A 22,124-nucleotide genomic window follows, 5' to 3' on the forward strand; every position below is an offset into this window, starting at 1 on the left:
CCGCTTCCCCAAAAGGCTCCGTCTCCCCCTCCTCTCTCTCTGGCGTCAGAAATAGAAGCGACCAGATCGGATTTGGCAACGGGCGAGGGTGGATCGTGCCGGCTCGGAAGGCGCACCGGGCGGGTTGCTGCGCGCACAAGCGAGGCGGCGACGAAGGGAAAACGAATTAAGCAACAACCGCTACCTGACATTAGATCTCAGATCGCCCCCCCCTCCTACTCACTGGATCCGAGGGAGCCGATCCCGCCGCCCCCCTCCTCGAGCTGCCCCAAAGGAATTCGTAATAATTACGCACGGAGCCGGGAGGTGCATTAGAAACCAGAGGAGCGGGACGAGGCGCACGAAAGGGGTTTGAAGGCGCGCTTTGGAGACCGCGATGATGGCGCTGGATTTCCTCGCAGGCTGCGTAGGAGGTAGGCGCTGGCGGGCGATTCCGCGCTGCCAGGAGAAGCGGAGCTGCTCTATTGTTATCTATCTTTGCGCGATCCAGTTATGTAAGGAAGCCGGGGCGGGGGCGAGAGAGAGAGAGAGAGAGACAGCAGCTGGGCTGCCCGTGTCTGCGCCTTTGGAGAGCCTCGTGTGTGCGCGCGTTGCTTGGCGCACTGCAGCGGGGATGTGCTGCCTACCCATCCGCCTGCCTCCGAAAGAGGGTGGGGGCACACTGCACGCTTGGAAGGGAAGAAAGAGGCACCGCGGGAAGCCTTGGCGCGATGGGTGCCTCCTTACCTCTTCTTGCACCCCTGTCTCCCTCCTCAAATTGGTAACTTGCTTCGGTGCCTTGGCGCGCCGGCGCCAGCTCTCTCTCCGCTGCCCGCATTGTCCCTGAGGCCCGAGGGAGCCATTGTCCCTCTCGGCGCCGACACTGCACCGGTGCCCATAAAGGCAGAGCCGGTGAGTCAGCGCTCGGCAATCGGCTTCCCTTTTCCCTCCTGCCAGAAACTCTCCGAGGGGGTCTGCCTGCCACCTCCTCGAACAGGGCTGGAACTGCGCGAAATCGAAGCGGGCGTTGTGCGCTCAGACGCCCAGCCTCCCTTGTTTCCTTGGGCATCGCCTATCGAAACTTTCCCCTCCGAGCCAGGGATTGATTTGGGCCGGGTCTTGGATCTCTACTGTCGTCGAAGTGATCCTTGTTGAAGTAGCGGGTGCCTCTCTGAGCACGCGCAGAGTTCAGTTCTCCCTTCCCACTGAGCGCGCACCATCAACCTTCCCTGTGAGATGTGAGCTTTGTGAGGCCGAGGGAGTGGTCTCGCGCAAGGTCCTTTCCCTTAACTGGGCGAAGGTATTTCTGCGCGCCCCCGCGGCTCATAGCTGACCCCTCCCCCTAACCCCTCTAACCCTTATTATAGGGCTGTCTTTTGTAGGAAGGTGGGGCTGCGCACCAATTTCCTGAAGTGTCTTGTGCTGGAAGGACAAGCAAGAAGCTCCTTCCTCTTGGGTGGGGACAGAGCAAAAAGGAAACAAATGGACTTCTGCCAAGGGATGCTGCTCACCTCTCTGCTAGCATATTGGGGGGGGGGCATGGGCGTAGCCAGGATTTATGTTGGGGACAGGACACCCACCTGTCATCACCCTCAGTCTGGCAGACACCGAATGAAATGCCTCAACAACAGTTGTTTTCAATTCCTTTCTTTTGACCTCAAATGCTCAGAAAAATCTGCCAGGATCTTTGCTAGAACGCAGCACAACACCATCCAAGTGACCTCAAATATTCTGGTTACTTCTACTTTTAGTCAAGAATTTTATTTATTTAGGGGGCAGCTACACCCATAGAGGATGGCGCTGTTTTTTGTAGCTTCGAGTCTTATTATTTCTGCCCCTTTGAAATGCTTGAGGTGTCCTTATTGTGTGCACCACTGGAGTGGTGACAACCACTTTACCCAATCTGTCCTCCCCCCCCCCAAAAAAAATAATCATACGAGTTTGTATCCAATATAAACCCATTCAAGATAATGAATATGGCTACTCTGAGTATGACTTGCTTGGATATAGCCTACAATTTCAAAGTTAGCTTCCTCATAGTGCTGGATGAGTTTACTCCTTTTTTTATTTTAGCTGCATTAGGATCTTGCAGCAAGAATAATAAAGATTATTCCTTAATAAAGCCTTAAAGACTACCATCTTTATTATGGCATAGCCGCTTGTGGGCAAAAACACAATTTGGCAGGTGCTCATGTCCCAAGATCCTATGTTTTGAGGGGCAAAAGAGAGAGAAAGAAGAAACAAAGTGTGTGTCTCCTTGCCTTGATTTTGATGAAGCAATGCAGGTCTGACTCTGGAGATGTCGTCTTCCTCCAGTGAAAGTTACAACAGCGAGTAGCTGGCTGGTTTCAGCCTATTGAGGCTTTCCTTCTCCCTTCCGTTGTTGACTTCCCTCTTCTCTCTCCCCCGCTCTGCAAGCACAGTTCGGGGTTATGTAGAACACTCTGTACTTAATATCTTCATCTGCTGCAGTTTTAAGTATGCCACTTTGTGTGTGATTTTTAAGTCCTTGCCAAATCGGTTTTAATAAGATTAACAGAGCGGCACTCAATTGGATCCTTAAGGGAAGAACTTAACAGGAGCCTGTTGACATTTTAACCCTGCTTTATTTGTGAAGATGCTATGCAGAAAATATTTAAAAATATGTAGGCTGAAAATCATCAATCCCCCTAGCCATACTTGTTCAAATACTTGCTTTAAAAATGTGGGGTTGTGTTTTTTTTAAAAAAGTACTTGCATCACTTCCTACAGCAATTTTGCATGCTTACCACAATCTTACTAGAGCACTAGCACTTGGCCTCAGATGCAGTGGCTAACCTGTGTTTCCCTTCAGATATTGTGGGACTGTCATTCCCATTATCCTTGGTCATCTTCCATGCTGGCTGGGGCTGATGGGAGCTGGAGTCTAGGAATTGCATCCAGTGAAGTTCTTCTGTTTTGTGCAAGGACCTGCTTTTGCAATGTAACTTCCTCTCCTCTTCTCAACCCATATCCTTTCCCCATAATTTCTCCTGGCGGGGTCAGAAGAGGTGCACAAGCAGAGGTCTTTGGGTGAATAGGATGAGTTGATTGTATACAGTCTTAAGATGAGCTTGGAGTTTCCTGCCCCATCTCCCCATGTGTTAAGATGCACCTTGAAGGCTCTGCTCATTTGACTGCCTACAACATGTGTCAGGTTGGCAGCCACGAAAGACGGAGCCTTCCCAGTGGTGTCCCCACCCTCAGTTAGAGAACTGCCTTCTAACAAGATTGTGGTTGTCACCCCTACAAAACAGACCTTTGGACTGGTCTTGAGAACTCATCTGTTCTGGGATCCTTCTCCAGGGTTTTTGGTTTAGCAATCAGTCCTGCTTCCCAGGGAACTCTGGGATTGTAGCTCTGTTAGGGAGAAATAGGAGTCTCCAAACAACCTTTAGCACCCTTAATCAATTAAATTTCCCAGGATTCTTTGAGGGAAGCCACAAATATGGTAGGGCTGAGTCCTGTAAAGGTAAAGGATTCCTGGACAGTTAAGTCCAGTCAAAGGCAACTATGGAATGTGGTGCTCATCTCGCTTTCAGGCCGAGGGAGCCAGCGTTTGTCCACAGACAGCTTTCTGGGTCATGTGGCCAGCATGACTAAAGCACTTCTGGTGCAACGGAACACCATGACAGAAACCAGAGTGCACGGAAACACCGTTTACCTTCCCACCACAGCGGTACCTATTTATCTACTTGCACTGGCGTGCTTTCAAACTGCTAGGTTGGCAGGAGCTGGGACCGAGCAACAGGAGCTCACTTTGTCGTGTTGATTCAAACCGCCAACCTTCTGATCAGCGAGCCCAGGAGGCTCAGTGGTTTAGACCACAGCGCCACCTGCATCCCTCCTACCTGAGTCCTATAAACAGCAACCATGTGACTTCTGTAGTCTTCTGTGCTTTGCAAATAGTTGCTTCTGTGGTGGGTTATAGTGGTAGAATGCCAGATTGTCTCATAATGCCTTCTTCATTTCAGGTGCTGCCGGCGTGTTGGTAGGACATCCATTCGATACTGTTAAGGTGGGTTGATTTTCCACAGGCTTACTTAATCATAAACATTTAGGCCGAAGATAGCACTAGCCCTTATGAGTAGAAAGCGTTTTTGTTTTTTAGAATTCAGATGTTTTGGACCCATTAAATAAAAATCCTCATAGGCCAAATCCTGGTATAGAGATCTTGAATTAGATTTTCCGACATACTGAAGCATTGAAACATCCCACAGTGAAGCCAAATTAGCAGCAGATTAAAAAGTTCCAAATTGATAGTCCCTCTTGACTTAAGTCCTCTGATTATTGGGTCTTCAGAACCCCCCCTTTTTTTTTTTAACTCGGCAATCTAGCAGGATCTAGCAAAAATGCTTATGGAAGATACAGATTTTTAGGACTAATGCAAAAAGCGGGTGGGGGGGTTGCACTGCACTTAAAGGTGCATTGTTGCTGTTTGGTACATTTTTTGTTTTCCTACTCTCTTTGGGAAAACATAAATTTGTTAATTATATTTCCCGGATGACAGTTTGCAACATGATGAAACAGTCTTGCTAATTAACATGCTTCCTCCCACCCTTGGGGAAATATTGTGAGCTCACAAAGGAATACTTTTCTTCTTCTTTTTCTCTCCCCCCCCCCCCAGTCCGGGAAGCTGACATTTAATTGGTTGAACTCAAAACAGAAGTGGCCGATTGCGGGTGGGAAATGAGATCCAATTAGGCATATCACTTAAAATCTGTGCCTGTACAGCAGTCAAATAGCATCTCAAAACAGGTTTGGACTGGCCCATGGGTTGGAATTTCATGAGTCTAAAATGGGCTTTAGTCATTTGCACGCTTGCTTGAGAGCAAGCCTCATTGAACGCTGTAGGGCTTACTTCTGAGTACCCATGCACAGGATCAAGTAAATCCAATAATTTCAGCTTGAGTGTGGGTTGGAGCAAGGGTTTAAGGATCTTCTGGCTGAGGAAATGTGCCGATTAACATTCATAACCTTAAAACATCCCATACTTAATAGGTGCAACAATTATGGATGAAATGTGAAGTCTGTTGGTTTGTAGCTGTAAAATTCAGTCATTTCATGCAATGGTGTATCCTTTGCTTGAGAAACCGTTTCCATTAGATTCCGTTGAATTTCTGTTGAATCCCATTTTGTCCCATAGGGGATAATACTATGATCCTTCATTTTATGGACATGTTTGCAGAACCAAACATGAGGACCAAAACTCTGACTGTCTGGTTTTCTTAATCTTCTTCACTTTTTTTTTTAACTTAATGGAATTGGTTTTAACTGAGAGGGTGAAGGCATAGTCTGGCACCCTGAACTGAAACCTATTTTTTATTTTTATTTTCATTTTAGTATATTTCTATCCCACCTTTCTTCCATCATGGAACTCAAGGTGGTGTCCATGGGATTCCTAGGCAGTCTCCCATCCAGGCATTGACCAGACTCATACCTGCTTAGCTTCAGAGTGGTGCCTGCATCATGTGCCCTCGGACCACATCTTGGGACCAGGAAATGCATTTACTTGGAAGCATATTCCATTGAGCATACTTGCAAAGCAAATGTATTCAGGGATGGGGGATTAGTTAATTACAATGGCAGTATACAAATCCCTCAGTTAACTTGCTATCATGTTGTTGAAGGTACAATGACATTACTAACAATGCAAAGGGGTGGTGGTTCTATTTTAAGGCTGCAATCCTATACACACTAATCATGGGAGTAAGTGAACTTAACAGGACTTATTTCCAAGTGGACAATTAGAGAGAATCGTGCTGTCAGTTACCAGTTTCATATTCTGTCCATGTTTATTGGAAGTCAGTCCCATCGGGAGACTTGTTCCCAAGAAAGTCTGCATGGGATTGCAGTATTAGACTAACTTACTTTAATCTGCTAGGTAATAATAACCTGGTCTTGTAAAAAGGCAGTTTATGCAGATCTAAATCTTGTGTCGCTGCATTAAGCCCTATAACTCTTTCCTTGTGAGTCCTGGATGGCTAAACATTTCTTAGCTTTCATTTTATTTTTTAAATTTATCTTTTAAAGCAAATTTTCATTTTGAGACCATAAATACATCTAGGGGAGGGACCCAAAGCAAAGCTTAATTTCCTCTCTGAAGCTTGTTTCTTCCACTAGTTGCACAGATAAAGCAATGTCTGGGTTTTGTGGGAACCTGGTGGGGGAGATTCAAAAAACATCAGAGATGCTGAACTGAACCTGATCCAGGTCTTCTTCGAGTGGCAAATCCTTTCCTGCTCCTCCTCCTCCCCCCCAGTTTGTTGATGTAATGTGTACAATTGCTTTGTTGCTTAACTGCCTTTACTTTCTGAGCTAGGGGCTGTCTTCATTAACAGCAAAAGTGTTACTTTGTTGTAGATGACAGATAAGCCTCATCACGGGAGAGTTACCTAGTAAGTATAGACCAGGTGAACCTTCTGTTTCTCTCGGTCTTAATTTTTTCCAACATGTTATGATTAGTTCAAGTTTTATAAAGACAACAAAAATAATAATAATAAAAATACCAGGAAACCATATGTAGTTTATTCCCTTCCTCTTTCTTTTTTTTCCCTTTTTAGTTTAAAAATGTTTCTCGTGCTCTGAAGTGGAGGGGGCGGGGATTTGCAATATGCAAGGTTTATTTTGAATACGAGCTTTTAAAAGAAAACCTGACTTTGTTTTGCATTCATTTTCCTAGAGTGCACTAAAAAGATTTTATGTGCTTTTTTTACATGCTTAAAAAAGATTTTATATATGTACTTTGTGGAACAAAACTTGTGAATTCTGATTTCAGCCACTCCTTAAATTGAGGTTCCCATTTTTAATATATATATATTTATTTATTCCCCCCTGCCACACACAAATGTTATAACCATGTCTGTATTGATGCATTTTTAGGTATTGGTACTTGCTTGGTCTGTGGGGTTCACTCTCAGTGTGTGTTTTCAACTCAAAATTTAAGTGTTTTTATATGCCAGGGTTCAGCTTCAGCAGTATTAAAAGAAGGAAACTGGCATAATGTAATGGGAATGGTATAGGAAATTGCATTGTGGCAAAAATTTAAGAACCTTAGAGCATCTGCGGGGTAATGTTTTAACAGGCCGCAAAGAGAGACTGCCCCACAATGCTTAAAAAAAGCATTATTGGTTAAAAAAAAACTGTAGGTCCCTCAAAGCAGGATTTTCTGACTCTATTGTCTAAAATACAGGCAGCTTCTTTAAGATTTAGGGTTCATAAAAAGTGGATATATTTCACATATCTGTTAGATAGCTGCGGTCTAAAAGGAAAAACTATGAACTCCATTCGTGATCACCTGTAGAATATTCTTGTTCATCATAGGCAACCAGACAAGTAGCTGTTTATGGACCTCAACTAACATCCTTTAAACTTGGCCATTCATGACCACTGAGTAGATCCTCGCTGGCCTTATTTCATAGCTGAGAATAATCATGTGTGCTAATGAAACCTTAGATAGCTTGAAGTAAGGGGGACAAGCACCATCCCCTATTAATCATTCCCATCTCATGCAGACTTGAGCACTAAACTGAGTGACTCCCAAAATACTGACCATTTTTTAAATTGCCTTCGATGGCACTGTGGTTTCAGGACTGGGTGCACATTGATGCACCTTATGTGTGCCCAGTCAAAGGTGCTGTCATACTTCTGCCTGCTGATTTTCGTTTATTTTGTTTGCCATGCCAACGAATTCTCACTACGTTTTGTAGGTACGCCTTCAAGTTCAAAATGTGGAGAAGCCACTTTACCGGGGGACCTTGCACTGTTTTCAGTCCATCATAAAGCAAGAGACGGTGAGTAAGTAGCTTGTTAAGTGATTATGCTCTTCACTCGTGTTTTGCACTGTATTCAAGGGAGAAGGAGCCTTTCATGAATAAAGCCTAGGAGCTCCTTTTCACCATGGGTGTCACGGGAGCTGCTGCTGCAGCAGCAAGGCTCTTTTCCTTTTTTTTTATATAAATATTTATTAGAGTTTTTAAATACAAATGCACCAATAATAAACAATCTTACTTCTATCACAACGTAGTTTCATCACTTCTTTGGACTCCCTCACATCTCCCGCTCCCATTTACATCGTTAAAAGGTTTTTCCAAGCAAATTATCAACTTGTTTACGATCTTATATCCACTCATTCAAGTATAATCTAACAATTCTCCATAAAATTTATGTTTTCTTTAATCTCACTTATCATCAAATTCAAAATCTAATTTAGTGGTGGCCAATTTTTTATAATCTAGCATCCTTCTTAACATTCAACCAAATTACAATGTTTTTGTAAATACATCTTAAATTTCTTCCAGTCTTCCTCAATCCTCTCTTCTCCCAGGTCTCGGATTCTGCCAGTCATCTCGGCTAGTTGCATATAGTCCATCAGCTGCATCTGCCACTCTTCCAGTGTGGGTAGATCTTGAGTTTTCCAGTTTTTTGCGATGAGTATCCTTGCTGCCGTTGTTGCATACATAAAAAATGTCCAGTCCTTCTTTAGCACCTTCTGGCCGTCAATACCCAAAAGGAAGGCCTCTGGTTTCTTAGTGAAGGTATACTTAAATACCTTTTTCAGCTCATTATATATCATTTCCCAGAAAGCCTTCACCTTAGGGCATGTCCACCAGAGGTGAAAGAATGTTCCTTCATTTTCTTTACATTTCCAACATTTATTATCAGACGAATGGTATATTTTGGCAAGTTTAACTGGGGTCATGTACCATCTATATATCATTTTCATTACATTTTCCTTCAGAGCATTACATGCAGTGAAGTTCAGCCCAGTGGTCCATAACCTTTCCCAGTCCTCGAACATAATGTTATGCCCAATGTCCTGTGCCCACTTTATCATAGCCGATTTAACCATTTCGTCTTGTGTGTTCCATTTTAACAGCAAGTTATACATTCTAGATAGTACCTTAGTCTTTGGTTCTAACAATTCTGTTTCTAACTTCGATTTCTCCACCTGGAACCCTAACTTTTTGTCATTTTTAAAAACTTCTTTAATCTGAGCATAATGTAACCAGTCTCGCACTTTGTCCTTCATTTTCTCCAAACTCTGCAATTTCCAATTGTCTCCATCTTTTTCTAATATTTCCCAATATTTTGGCCATTTGGCCTCCATATTGGGTCTTTTTCGGGCCTTAGCTTCCAGAGGTGAAAGCCACCTTGGAGTTTTGTTTTCCAAGGCTCTTTTCCTGTCACCTTTCATGTCACTTCAGAATTGGATTCCTAGGCCAGTATACCAGTTTCTGGAAACCACAGGTGCGGGAGAGTGCCCTTGTGCTCGGGTCCTGCCTGAAGCACTGGCATCTGGTTGGACACTGTGAGAACAGGATGCTGGACTAGATGGGCCATTGGCCTGATCCAGCAGGCTCTTCTTATTGTTCCTATGGGAGGAGTTTGCAATGCGGTTGTGCAGAGGAGCTGCAACTGGATCCTCCCACATGATCTGTGGTTGACATCTTGCATTAACTAGCCAGTTACAGCTCTCACACTACAAATTTTAATTAGAGATCTGACCCTGGGTTCCCCTTTCACCTGGACGCCTAGATGACAGCTGAAGGCTAACTTCATCTGCTATGCCAAATAGACTCCTTCGGCCAACTTCATCTGCTATGCCAAATAGACTCTTTTTCTTGGAGGAATCCGATCAGCCTGAGGTCTTTCCTGATCTCTTCACCTCCAGGTTAGATTATTGCAATGTGCTATCCTTGAAGACGATTCAGAAATTTCGGATAGACTGTAGTTGTCAGGGGTTATGACCCAAGTTGCTCCATCAGCTCTTGTTAGCTGATCTTCTTCTAGGGCGCTGGTCACTAGATGGCTTCCAGGCTCCATTCAAGGTGCTGTTCTTTGTTCTTTAAAGTTCTAAACTATCAAAGAATATCTCAAGGGTCACCTCCCCCACATGACTTGGCTCAAGAACTCCATTCGAGATCCAAGCCACTCTTTCAGGTTCCCTCACCATCAAGAGTGTCCTTGTGGAGGTCCTTCTCAGTAGTGGAACAGCCTCCTAGGGTGGGGTCACTGATTGAACAAATATGACTATTTTATTTCAGTGCATCTCGTGAGAATTTTAACATTCCATTAGGATTTAATTGCCCCTGTTGCTAATGCCGTTTGTTTTAAAGTCTGCTGTTTTTTTTTTAAAAAAAATCTTTTTTGTGTTTTTTAACTAGTAGTTGTTTATTGTGCCATCTCTTTCATTCTTTTGTTTCTCTACTGTGATTTTATTGTTCTTATAGCTGTATAAAAAGGATCTTGTAGAAAGGCGGACAGTTGTTTGATCACTGCGGTTAAAATGAAGTTCGCCTAAATGGATTCCAGTGGAAACTAGTTAGCTCAGTGTTTCGGCTTATAAAAGTAAAGTACAGGCACATTAACTGGTTTTTAGCCATCTCACACACACCATAACTGGCATATTTTCTACTCTCACTGGAGCAAATTATTAGAGCCCTTTCCCCCGAGAATGAGTCTTAGACTCTTCCACTTTGGAATGGGGAACAGAGAAGACCTGCATATGTTTGAGCAGACCCCCATGAGAAAAAAAACCACAAAAGTAACTCTCAGAAACAAAGGGACAAATTAGGAAAAAAAAGGATAAATGCAACACCAAACTAAAGAAATTAAACTACAAATAGCATCTGATTAGGGGCCCTAATCAACATTGGCACTGCAAACTAGTGGTGAGGATTGTGGGCAATTTTTTATCAGGACCACAATGCTGCTTATAGGTGGGTGATTTTCTTAAAAGCAGAGATCTTAGACCCAGGTACCATATATGGCCCTCCAGATCTCTTTCTGTGGCCATCAGCACTCTCCCCAGGCCACACCCCCTCACCAGCCCTCCACCCGCTTTTGCCTCTTCCCCCACCCCCACGATTGGCATGTGGCCCTAGAATGTAGCCCAGCAGGGCTTTGTGGCCCTTGGGTTGAGAGATGCCCCTCTACCCCTGTTTTAAAGCAGGGGAAGTTCCTCACAACACCTGTAACAGTTGCCTTGGAATTTGGCTCCCTGCAGATTAGAGAGAGGTTTAGCTTAGTCATGTTCCTGGTGTGCCAGTTTTCCCTACGAAGGGGCTCGTGATGTGCAAAGGCACAACTTAATCTTGCTTCACTCCTGCCCAGATGCAACTAGCAGCTGATAACTGAATGGGAAGTGAAACCAAAGTTAAGTAACTTCCCTAAAGGACGTGTCGAAATAGCTCTACAGGTCAGTAAGGGAAGATCCCCAATTGGCCACAATAAATACTCCTCATGCCGCAATGCTGGACTTTTCTTCCAAATGCTCATAGAAGCGTGATCGGAAGAGGGGCTTCCCCATCTGCAGCTAGCCATTAATCATGCGACTGCTCCCTGGTTGGTCAAAGAGCCACATGGGCAGCCATGTGACGCTTCCTTAGTCATGACTTGACATATAATAATAATACTTTATTATTTATACCCCGCTCATCTGGCTGGGTTTCCCCAGCCACTCTGGGCAGCTTCCAACCAAATATTAAAAACAATACTGCATCAAACATTAAAAACTTCCCTAAACAGGGCCTATTTCAGTTGTCTTTTAAAAGTAAAATAGTTACTTATTTCCTTGACATCTGCTGAGAGGGCATTCCACAGGGCGGGAATGCCCTCGCTGCTGTCATCAACTTTCTGCCTCCTCCGTAGCTGTACACACACCAATATACGTTTACAAGTACTCAACCAGTTGCCACAGTTGTACGATTCTGTACGGTTTCTGAGAACTTTATGATAGATGGAAGACAAATACAGTGGTACCTCGGCTTACAGACACTTCAGGTTACAGACTCCACTAACCCAGAAATAGTACCTCAGGTTAAGAACTTTGCTTCAGGATGAGAACAGAAATCGTGCGGTGGCGGCAGTGGGAAGCCCCATTAGCTAAAGTGGTGCTTCAGGTTAAGAACAGTTTCAGGTTAAGAATGGACCTCCAGAACGAATTAAGTTCTTAACCCGAGGTACCACTGTAGCCCAGAAAAACTCTATGAGATATAGTTACCAGGTGCTGATTTTAAATGCAGCTATTTCCGAAGGAGTACTTAGGAAAAGTGAACCTAATTCAGTGGGACAGAAGGAGCTTTCTAATGTTAATGTCTAATGTTTCTAATGGAGTCTAAGCACAACATATTTGCCCCCGTGCCATATGAAATGGGGTCATGAAGTTTGGTTTCCATAAAACAAACCCCACCAAACGTTGCAGCTCCTTTTAAGATGTGAGCATCCTTAGGATGTGGGGGGTTGTTTCAAGATAGCATTCAAGTGTGCTGTTCCTTTGAAGGCTGGGATTTCTCCTCACATTAAGGGGAAAGATAACTAAACACAGGCTGGGCACGGTCTTGGGAACATAGAAAGCACCTTTATAACGAAAACAAAACAAATTCCTTCCAGTAGCACCTTAAAGACCAACTAAGTCAGTTCTTGGTATGAGCTTTCGTGTGCATGCACACTTCTTCAGATACACGAAAGCTCATACCAAGAACTGACTTAGTTGGTCTTTAAGGTGCTACTGGAAGGAATTTGTTTTGTTTTGACTATGACAGACCAACACGGCTACCTATCTGTAACCTTTATAACGAGTTAGACCATTGGTCCATCTAGTTTAGAATAGTCTACACCGATTGGCAGTAGCTCTCCAGGGTTTGGGAGAGGGGCCTTTCAGCTCTGCCAGAGGATGCTGAGGACTGAACCTGAGGCCTTCTGCATGCAAAGCAGATGCTCAAACACTGTGAGGGCCCCCAACTCTCAAGCTGGTTTGTGGTGGCTGAGGGCTGAAGGCAGATGGGGATTCTTTGAAAAATTGCATCCTCTTTTTCATTAGCAGACGGCTTTGCTGGCTTAAAAGCCCTTCTATGAGCCCAATGGGACATTTTGACCCCCACCCTATGAGTTATTGTGGGTTCAGAGAAGTTTGTGGCAATTTTGCCTGTCTCCATCCCTTGTCCAGAAGGGTTTACTGTCTATGTCTTTAAAGTTGGGATCATAGAATTGTAGAGTTGGAAGGGATCTTGAGGATCATCTAATCCGATCCCTTGCAATGTGGGAATATTCAGCTGTTCCATATGGGGATCAAACCTGCAACCATGGCATTAAGAGCACCATGCTCTAGCTGACTGAGCTACTGAAGGGTGTGCATGCCCTAAGGAAGTAAAGGAGGCAGATAATAATAAATGTCTATTTCCAACTCAACTTAAAGCTTTCTTGTTGCAGCTGCTATCCATACCCACTCAAACAACATTGTCATGACACAGGGAGAAATAACTTGAGGGAAGGTGTGTTGACAAAAGGATTGAGATTTCTGAATTCTTACTGGTTCGCTGAAGCAGGGTCATAGCCCAGCGACAGAGCCTCTGCCCTGCATGCAGAAGTTCCCAGGTTCAGTCTCCAGGTAGGGCTGGGAAATGCTGCTGTCTGATACCTCTGCCAAACAGTGTAGATGCAGGTGGTGCTGTCGTCAAACCACTGAGCCTCTTGGGCTTGCCGATCAGAAGGTTGGCAGATGCGGATTCCCATGACGGGGTGAGCTCCCATTGCTCTGTCCCAGCTCCTGCCAACCTAGCAGTTCGAAAGCACGCCAGTGCAAGTAGATAAATAGGTACCACTCCGGCAGGAAGATAAACGGCGTTTCCGTGCGCTCTGGTTTCCATCACAGTTTCCTGTTGCATCAGAAGGGGTTAGGCATGCTGGCCACAAGACCCGGAAAGCTATCTGTGGACGAACGCTGGCTCCCTCAGCCTGATGAACGCCGCAACCCCATAGTCGCCTTTGACTGAAGTTAACCGTCCAGAGGTCCTTTACCTTTGCCTTTTTGCAACACTGAACTAGATAGATGAATGGTCTCACGTGGGGTGATGCTAGCCTAACCTATTGCTTAACCGGAAGAGAAGGTTGCAGGAACCTTCAGGTGAAACATTTTGAAGGCTGTGAAGATTTCATGCATTAAATGGAATCACAGGCAGGATTAAATTTTCAGCAGTGGATGCAAAATAAAATATAACAGTAATGAAAGTATTGTGGAATAAATACGTATAATGCAACCTGGAAAGGTAGGAAGTTGACTTTGGAATTCGGTATGAAATCTGATGTTGTTAAAAAGAACTGAATAAAAATGACTTGGCTAATATTAGCCAAGTCTTTCCTATTTATTTATTTATTTATTTATTTATACCTACCTACCCACCCACCCACCTACCCTGCCCATCTGGCTGGGTTCCCCCAGCCACCCTGAGCAGCTCCTAACAGAATACCAACAACAACAATAAAGTGATAAAATATCAAACATTAAAAACTTCCCTGAACAGGGCTGCCTTCAGATGTCTTCTAAAAGTCAGATAGTTGTTTATTTCCTTGACATCTGCTGGGAGGACATTCCACAGGGCGGGCGCCAAGACCGAGAGGGCCCTCTGCCTGGTTCCCTGTAACCTCACATCTTGCAGAGAGGGAACCGCCAGAAGGCCCTTGGAGCTGGATCTCAGTGTCCGGGCAGAACGATGGGTATACCTTCAGGTATACTGGGCCGAGGCCATTGCGAGCTTTAAAGGTCAGCAGCAACATTTTGAATTGTGAAGATGCTTCACCAAATGCCAATTTCTCCCTTCTGTTTTCTCTCTCCTAGACCCTTGGACTTTACAAAGGCATTGGGTCACCTATGATGGGACTTACCTTCATCAACGCCCTCGTGTTCGGCGTTCAAGGGAACACACTCCGTGCTCTCGGAAAGGACACTCCAATGAACCAGTTCCTTGCCGGTTCCGCGGCCGGCGCCATCCAGTGCGTCATCTGCTGCCCCATGGAGCTGGCTAAGACGCGGATGCAGCTGCAAGGGACGGGCGAATATAAGCTGAAGTCCAAGAACTACAAAAACTCCCTGGACTGTTTGGTCAAGATCTACCGGAAGGAAGGGCTGAAAGGCATCAACCGGGGGATGGTCTCCACGTTCATGAGGGAGACGCCCAGCTTTGGCTTCTACTTCCTGACATACGACTGCCTCACCAGGTACTTAGGATGCGAGGCGGAGGACAGTTACATCATCCCCAAACTGCTCTTGGCAGGAGGCATGTCTGGGATTGTCTCCTGGCTCTCCACGTACCCCGTAGACGTGATCAAGTCTCGCCTCCAAGCAGATGGGGTCGGCGGGATTGTGCGTTACCACGGCATTCTGGACTGCGTCAGGAAAAGCTACCACGCCGAAGGCTTGAGGGTGTTCACAAGAGGCCTCACTTCCACGCTGCTTCGAGCTTTCCCCGTGAATGCTGCTACTTTTGCCACAGTCACTGTCTTCCTCATGTACATGAGGTCGGAAGAGAACCAGATCCGAGGCGATCTAAGTGGATGTGAGGCTGGCCCGGCGATCCAGCAGCCTTCAAGCTTTTAGATTCCCAAACGGAAGCAATCTTCTTTTTATTTTATTTTTTCCTTTCTTTTTTCTTTTTTTTAAAAAAAAATCTGGATGTAGAAACTGTAAATTTCTGTCTGTATAAAGCATCCTTTTATTGTGACTTAGGATTTCACCTCCTTTATGAAAGCAGCAGATCTGTTCTAGAAATCCAGGTAATAAGAGGACTTGCTTTATATATATATATATATATATAAACATTGTCTTAAAATAATAATAATAGACCTCATCCTACCTTCCAGCAGTTCATTATTTGGCACATGGCCTAGCTGCTGCTACAAACCTCATAAAAGACCCCCAGCCTACCCTATTCCCATTCAATATTGATATAAGCCCTTATGCAAGCATTCTCCATGCATAAATGGTGGAGAAGGGGCAGGGAGCAGCACTGGGGTCCTGATTCTGTGCAGCACATTATGCTTGCACATTTGAATGTTGGTGGGTTCCCCTTGCAGACAATGGCGCCATGCATGTTGGGATGGCAAGGCAACTGGCGCACATTCTAGCAGGATGGGGTTTTTTTGCCTTACATGTTTGTGCTTGAATAGGGATGTGAGCCTTATTCAGACATTTGCCTGAAAGTATGTGGGATAAAACGGAGGGAGGGGGGCAAGGGCAAGCACACAAAACTCCCTCTCTGAATGTCTCAGTGCACTGGCTCCATTTCTGACCTTCCTGTTTTGAGAGGGAAGATGTAGAGAGGAATTGCTAAGTGCATTAGGAAACCTCGTCAAGATCAGGACATGTTGCCATATTTCAAAAGCTGAAAGTCCAGCTTTTTTTTTAGTTTTGCCCAAAGCTGTTGACTTTTTGGAGCTATTTTTAAGGAAAATCTGCAAAAAAAACCTTGACACTGCTGGCATGGGTTGCCATACGTCCAAATTTTCCTGAACATTTTAGCTGATTTCGACCCGGACACTGCTTCTGATTCCAGCTATGTCCGGGAAATTCCGGACCTATGGCAACCCTAATGTTCACCCAAGCAGTTTTAATCCCCTGCCCTCACAGCACGAAAAGAGAGAGGAATCCAGATGTGCTGGAAAACCTGGCTTCAGGTGGCGCTAAAGCCATTGCCTAATCACCCCTTTGTTAGGCAGAATCCCACCAGCAATACTCAGTGACTGGGAATCAGGGAACCTGTGTCCCTACACCAGTGGTTTTCAACCAGTGTGCCGTGGCACCCTGGGGTGCCTTGAATGAAAGTCAGGGGTGCCACGGGCAACACTGGCCTCTGACTCTCTTTCCTTCTATTCCTCCTCCCTTGCCCTCTCATGTCTCTGGCTCCCAAAGGCTTGCACAGATGTTCGTTGCTGCAGCCCTGGCTGTAAGCTCCCCAAGCGGATGGTGCCTCTGGGGCAGGCCAAGGGGTGCTTCCTAGCCCCCTGTGGGGCAGTCTGAGGAGGCAGTGGGGCACTCTTTGGGGCAGTGGGGGGAAGCTCAGAGACTAGGGGTGGCAGCAGTGGCTGCCCAGAGGGCTTCCAAGGGGAGAGGAGAGGAGGCTGAGGGAACACTCCGCAAGGGAGGCTGTTTGAAAAGGAACGAGAGGCTGCCAGCTCTGCAGCCAAGGGGGTGGCGTAACTGGGCTCCTGAGTCCCACAGGGGTGCCCCAGAAAAAAAATGTAGTTGGTCAAGGGAGCAGTGGAATCAAAAAGCTTGAAAACCTCTATTTGAAGGCCTGCAGGTCCCTGTCCCTGACTCTTCTTGCCATGAGAAATTCCGTAAATGGTACATGCTTGAGCATTTACTGTTCTTGCTATCAAGGCTGATGCATTAGTCATTGGAAATCCCACATACTGTGAACCTTTCAGTACAGCATATCAACATCCTTCTTTTTTCTCTTGGTTGTGAAGTTTCTTTGCTGGGTTCTCCCACTTCCCCCGTTTTGCTGTACTTTTGACAGGAAGCGCCTGACTCCTCTGTGAGTGTGTGCATGTATATGCACTTAGACAAGCAACGAAGGATGCAATTTGCCTTTTCCTAATGTACTGCAGGTTGCACTAAAAATCATTCAGGAACGCAGGAAAGTCCTATGCACTTCTGATAAAGCTTACCTACCTTGCTAGTTGCTGCATAATGCAAAGCATCCCTATCCAGAAAGCTTAACAGCGCTGATTGTTGTGAGGAAAGTGAGCTGCAGAGCTGAAAGTTGTCATTCCTGAGACTGGGATGTGTGTCAGCACAGCATTGAATGATACCTAACTATAATGAGAGGGAGCAAAGCAGGGCTTCATTAACCTCAGCCAGCGTGAGCAAGGGCCATGGGACTTTTACATGAGCAACATCTATAAGGCTGCAGCTTCCCAGTGCATGTGTGAAAGATGCAGGTGCATATTGACAATATAGCACCTTTGTAGATCCTCATCTCTCTCTCGTTACAGTGCAATTTGGAAGGCAAGCTTATCAAGAGAGCCTCTGGCAACTTTTTGGCCTATTCCGCAGGGCTATGCCCAACAACGTTGTCCCGTTTGCACCACAGCTTCTGCTTGGGCCATAGAACTTCTCCCCTCGCAGGGCTCCCAAGTTTGTTCTGGGGTTTCCCCCACCCTGTGGAATGGTTGTGGAGGAGAAGTTCTGTCGTGCAGGAACAAACAGGACATTTGTCATACGGTTCAACACTGGCATGTATGTTGTTCTAGCTCTGTTGACCTCAAACGTTCGTTAGAATCTGTGCAAGTTAGCTGGATGGTCAGTGAGAGTGAGATTTAATTTTCTTTAGAGACAAGAGGCTTAGGCTGCAGTCTGATCTCCTCTTAGCTGGCTATGAGTCTCATTGAACTTCAAATACTTTTGAAGAGGTATGCATGGAGTCGTGCTTTGGAGCCATTGCTGTTGGCCAGTCACCAGTATTAAGAGCCTACCAAGAGCTGTAAACCTGTCTTCTTTTACCCTGCCAAGTGAAGGAGAATTTTACCATACTTCATTGAGGCCAGATATGAACGTTACAGGTCCTATTGCTCTGTTAGGGGCATAATGTTGCCACCTGTGGAGGTGGTTTTAGACAAGCCCTGCATAACCCATGGCATGTCCCCAAGCCTTCCTCCTAGTCCTCAAAGGTGTTCTTAATCTGGTGTAGAAACATCCTACGGACAGAGGTAAAATTGAAATGGAAGCATAGCCCTTGACTAATTTCCACACATTTGAAGCTAGGAAAAGAAAGCCAGGAATACTCGCTTGGAATAATTACAGGATACTTCCTCTTTCCAAGTTGTGTTCTCTGTGAACCTTTTATTATTATTATTAAGTTGATTTATTATTTTATTATTTTCAACAAAATAGTAATAAATAAAAATTAAAATGTGCACCCCACCCCCAAGACCATTCCATTGTAACTATCCAACCTCCCAAAATTTCAACACCTCTTGCAATGGTTTGACCCCTTTTGTGAACCTTACTTTCAACGCTTCCCATGTGAGCAGAACAATGTGCAAGGTAGCATGAAATTCCTAAGGTCAAAAGCCAGAGGAATTCCAAGCTCCACAAGGCAAATAACTCCTAGATCTGACCCAATTAGAAAAACTGGGGGAGTAGGAGTTATATTCACGTCTCTATTTCGTACAGGGCAACGCAGAGAACCTGTTGGCAAACACTTTTTAGTCAAGAGTCACTTGTGTTAACCATGGTTTATTGAAAGCGGGTCTTCCTCAAAACCCTTCATATCCAAAGCACGATTGGGAAGCTGTATTATGTCGAGTTGGACGATTGCTCCATCTAGTTCAGTACTGGTATCAGCTCTCCACGGTTTCAGACAAGAGTCTCCTTCCCAGCCCTGCCTGGCGATGTTGGGAATTGACCAACCAGATGCTCTGCCACTCAGCCATGGTTCTCTTAACCCTGGGGTCCCCAGCTGCTTTTGGACTACAACTCCCATCCACAAGGACCAGTGGTCAGGAATGATGGGAATTGTGGTCCAAAAACAACCGGAGACCCAACTTTGAGAAACACTGTCCTTGCAATACCTTCAGTGTGAGACCTATTCCTTTTCTTTTTATGTCTTTCCTCCTTTATATGCTCGCTCTTCTCCTTGTTATTTTTCTGCTGCTCTTCTCTCAAGAACGTGCAAGCCCAGAAGAAAACGGCAGTGTTGCTGCTACTACTGTGAATGGCTTTAGAGCAAGGCCTAACCCAGCTGAGGGTCTCAATGTATTTGCTGAAGGCCAATGCTCTATAAAGTGCTAAAAGGTTTAGATTTAGAGAAGGGGATTTTGGGCAGGGGGTGGTGGTGGTGGGAGCCACCTTTAAGCAAGGGATATAAAACAACACAACTGATAATAAAGAACCTCCCACAAGCTGATGGCCATGGTGGGTATTTTACCCTTTTTATTGGGGACAGAGGTGCAATAGGGCTGGCTGGTCTTTTAATGAAATACCTACCTAGATAACAGCATTTTAAAACCAATGTTACGCTGGAGAAACCTGTAAAACTGGTTCATCGCTTCTATACCTTGGAGGTATTCCGAATGTTTCACTGCCTGTTTGGCAAGGACACTCAAATTGAATGTGAAACCTATCCGAGCTGTTTATGCACAACAATTCAAAGCAATGACAACTATCTCTTTTTTTTGTACAGTATTCTGTAACTGTTGTACATAAAGGCAGAATGAATGAATAAATCTTTTTTTAAAATAATATTGTAGTTTCATCAAAAGGTGCATCTATATTTCACTCCCACGTGATAATGCAGGACAATCACCTAATGATTGTATGTTTTATGGGACAACCTCAGTGCAATGCAGGCAACAGATCTGTTGATGGCTCTTGCAGAGCTCCCAATTTTTGCAAACCAGCCACAGGTCGCAAGACATTTCTTGTTGATAAAAGGTCTTCGGAACCTGCGCAAAGCAAATCAGAATTGGGAGTTGGTTGAAACAGTAAGTACTTGAAAGAAGCGATTGTGGTGCTTTTCTCATAGGGAAGTGCTATTATTTTCAAAGGCAGGAGGTTACCTGTTGGAAGCTGCTGTAGTTTTGTTCCCTTGGCTCTTATTTTTTGCAATTCCAGAAATGGAAGGAGAGTTGTGTGTCCCTTCCATGCCTCAAACTCTCCATCCATTCATGCAAGTTTACGACCCAGGTGAATGGAGTGATGAAGAAATACTGTGTTGCAATAAGCAAAGTCCTTTGCAAACCCCACACCCGTTTACATCACATTTACAAAATGTGCATTAGCATCGTATTTTAAAACCATTCGAGATCCATAGCCACAGAACTTACCATATATAAAATTCAACTCAGATATCAAAATTAATCATAAAGCATACTTGCAATTTTCTGGTCACTGTGGCAAATGCAGCTGCTGTTTCAGTAACGTAGAACTGATTTACAATGCTAGCTTTCAGGGATAATGTCCTGCCCACAATTTCAGTAACCATGCAAGGAGTCATGGGGGATAAATGTGCTCTTAAAGGTAAAGGGACCCCTGACCATTAGGTCCAGTCTGGGGTTGCGGCGCTCATCTCGCTTTATTGGCCGAGGGAGCCGGTGTACAGCTTCCGGGTCATGTGGCCAGCATGACTAAGCCGCTTCTGGTGAACCAGAGCAGCGCACGGAAACGCCGTTTACCTTCCTGCCGGAGTGGTACCTATTTATCGACTTGCATTTTGACATGCTTTCGAACTGCTAGGTTGGCAGGAGCAGGGACAAAGCAATGGGAGCTCACCCCGTCACAGGATTCAAACCACCGACCTTCTGATCGGCAAGTCCTAGGCTCTGTAGTTCAACCTACAGCACCACCCGCGTCTTATTCCCACACAAAAAGTGATCGTCTGTAGGGAGCATCCTGTGATCATGGAGGCTTCCTGTCTTTTGCATCCTTGATTTTCCAGGGTTCCAAAGGAAATCTGTAGAGAGCTTTCTGTACTTGTTGGGGCTCCCTCCTTCAGAAGGTAGAAGGCAACCAGAATGGTAACTTTGGGATGGAACCAGTACACTCATCCCAACCACCCTGCCCTCAATGCTGGAAGAGGGCTTGACCGTTCCACCTTACAAAGGGAACAGCAGTTATGATAGGGACCTGCCTCCAATGTCTAAAATGGCACCAACTGAGCAGCTTAGAATTGTCCTCAATGAATGGTGGTAATAGGGACCCAGCAACTGTGATTAGCAGATTCCATTCCTGTTCCTACAGCACAAGTAAAATGCCTACTTGCTGCTACAACTCATCCAGCTCACTGACTGTCAGGTTCAGTCATATATACCAAAAGTGAGATGCTAGTACAGGCATAGGCAAACTCGGCCCTCCAGATGTTTCGGGACTACAACTCCCATCATCCCTGACCACTGGTCCTGTTAGCCAAGGATGATGGGAGTTGTAGTCCCAAAACATCTGGGGGGCCGAGTTTGCCTATGCATGTGCTAGTAGCAATAGCAGGACTGTTTAGTTTGCTGACAAATATTCAGGTTCTTTGATAACACTAATAGTTGTTGTTGTTTAGTCATTTAGTTGTGTCTGACTCTTCGTGACCCCATGGACCAGAGCATGTCCGTAGCTTCGAGAACACTGTCCAACCATCATTCTTTCCCAACATCAGGGTCTTTTCCAGGGAGTCTTTCCTTCTCGTGGCCAAAGTATTGGAGCCTCGGCTTCTGGATCTGTCCTTCCAGTGAGCACTCAGGACTGATTTCCTTAAGAATGCATAGGTTTGATCTTCTTGCAGTCCATGGGACTCTCAAGAGTCTCCTCCAGCAACACTGATAGTTAGGCTATCCTATAAACCCTATGGAGATGGTAGTAT

At 45.2% G+C, this 22,124-nt stretch overlaps 2 protein-coding genes across 2 annotated transcripts in view; one reads left to right on the forward strand and one right to left on the reverse strand.

The window, feature by feature from the left end:
- The window catches only part of SLC25A47 (solute carrier family 25 member 47), a 40,099-nt gene extending 38,851 nt beyond the window's left edge, over nt 1–1,248 (reverse strand). The window contains exon 1 of the mRNA XM_081865615.1: nt 727–1,248. Coding sequence (XP_081721741.1) covers nt 727–1,048 — 322 coding nt within the window. The 5' untranslated portion in view covers nt 1,049–1,248. The remainder of the gene's footprint in view (nt 1–726) is intronic.
- On the forward strand, nt 68–20,020 carry SLC25A29 (solute carrier family 25 member 29). The gene is made up of 4 exons (XM_081865428.1): nt 68–413; nt 3,972–4,015; nt 7,707–7,790; nt 14,615–20,020. The coding sequence occupies exons 1-4, from the start codon at nt 377–379 to the stop codon at nt 15,371–15,373; spliced, it is 924 nt and encodes a 307-aa protein (XP_081721554.1). The 5' UTR covers nt 68–376; the 3' UTR covers nt 15,374–20,020.
- The last annotated feature ends 2,104 nt before the right edge of the window (nt 20,021–22,124 follow it).

The sequence above is a fragment of the Podarcis erhardii genome, assembly GCF_964252035.2.
Source record: "Podarcis erhardii genome assembly, chromosome: 1".
Classification (NCBI taxonomy): domain Eukaryota; kingdom Metazoa; phylum Chordata; class Lepidosauria; order Squamata; family Lacertidae; genus Podarcis; species Podarcis erhardii.

Excerpts from the sequence above, each read along its gene's own strand:
- SLC25A29 (XM_081865428.1), top strand. The coding sequence starts at position 377 with ATGATGGCGCTGGATTTCCTCGCAGGCTGCGTAGGAG. Across the intron at positions 4,016-7,706 it reads ATCCATTCGATACTGTTAAG|GTACGCCTTCAAGTTCAAAA; the intron begins GTGGGTTGATTT and ends TACGTTTTGTAG. Across the intron at positions 7,791-14,614 it reads CCATCATAAAGCAAGAGACG|ACCCTTGGACTTTACAAAGG; the intron begins GTGAGTAAGTAG and ends TCTCTCTCCTAG.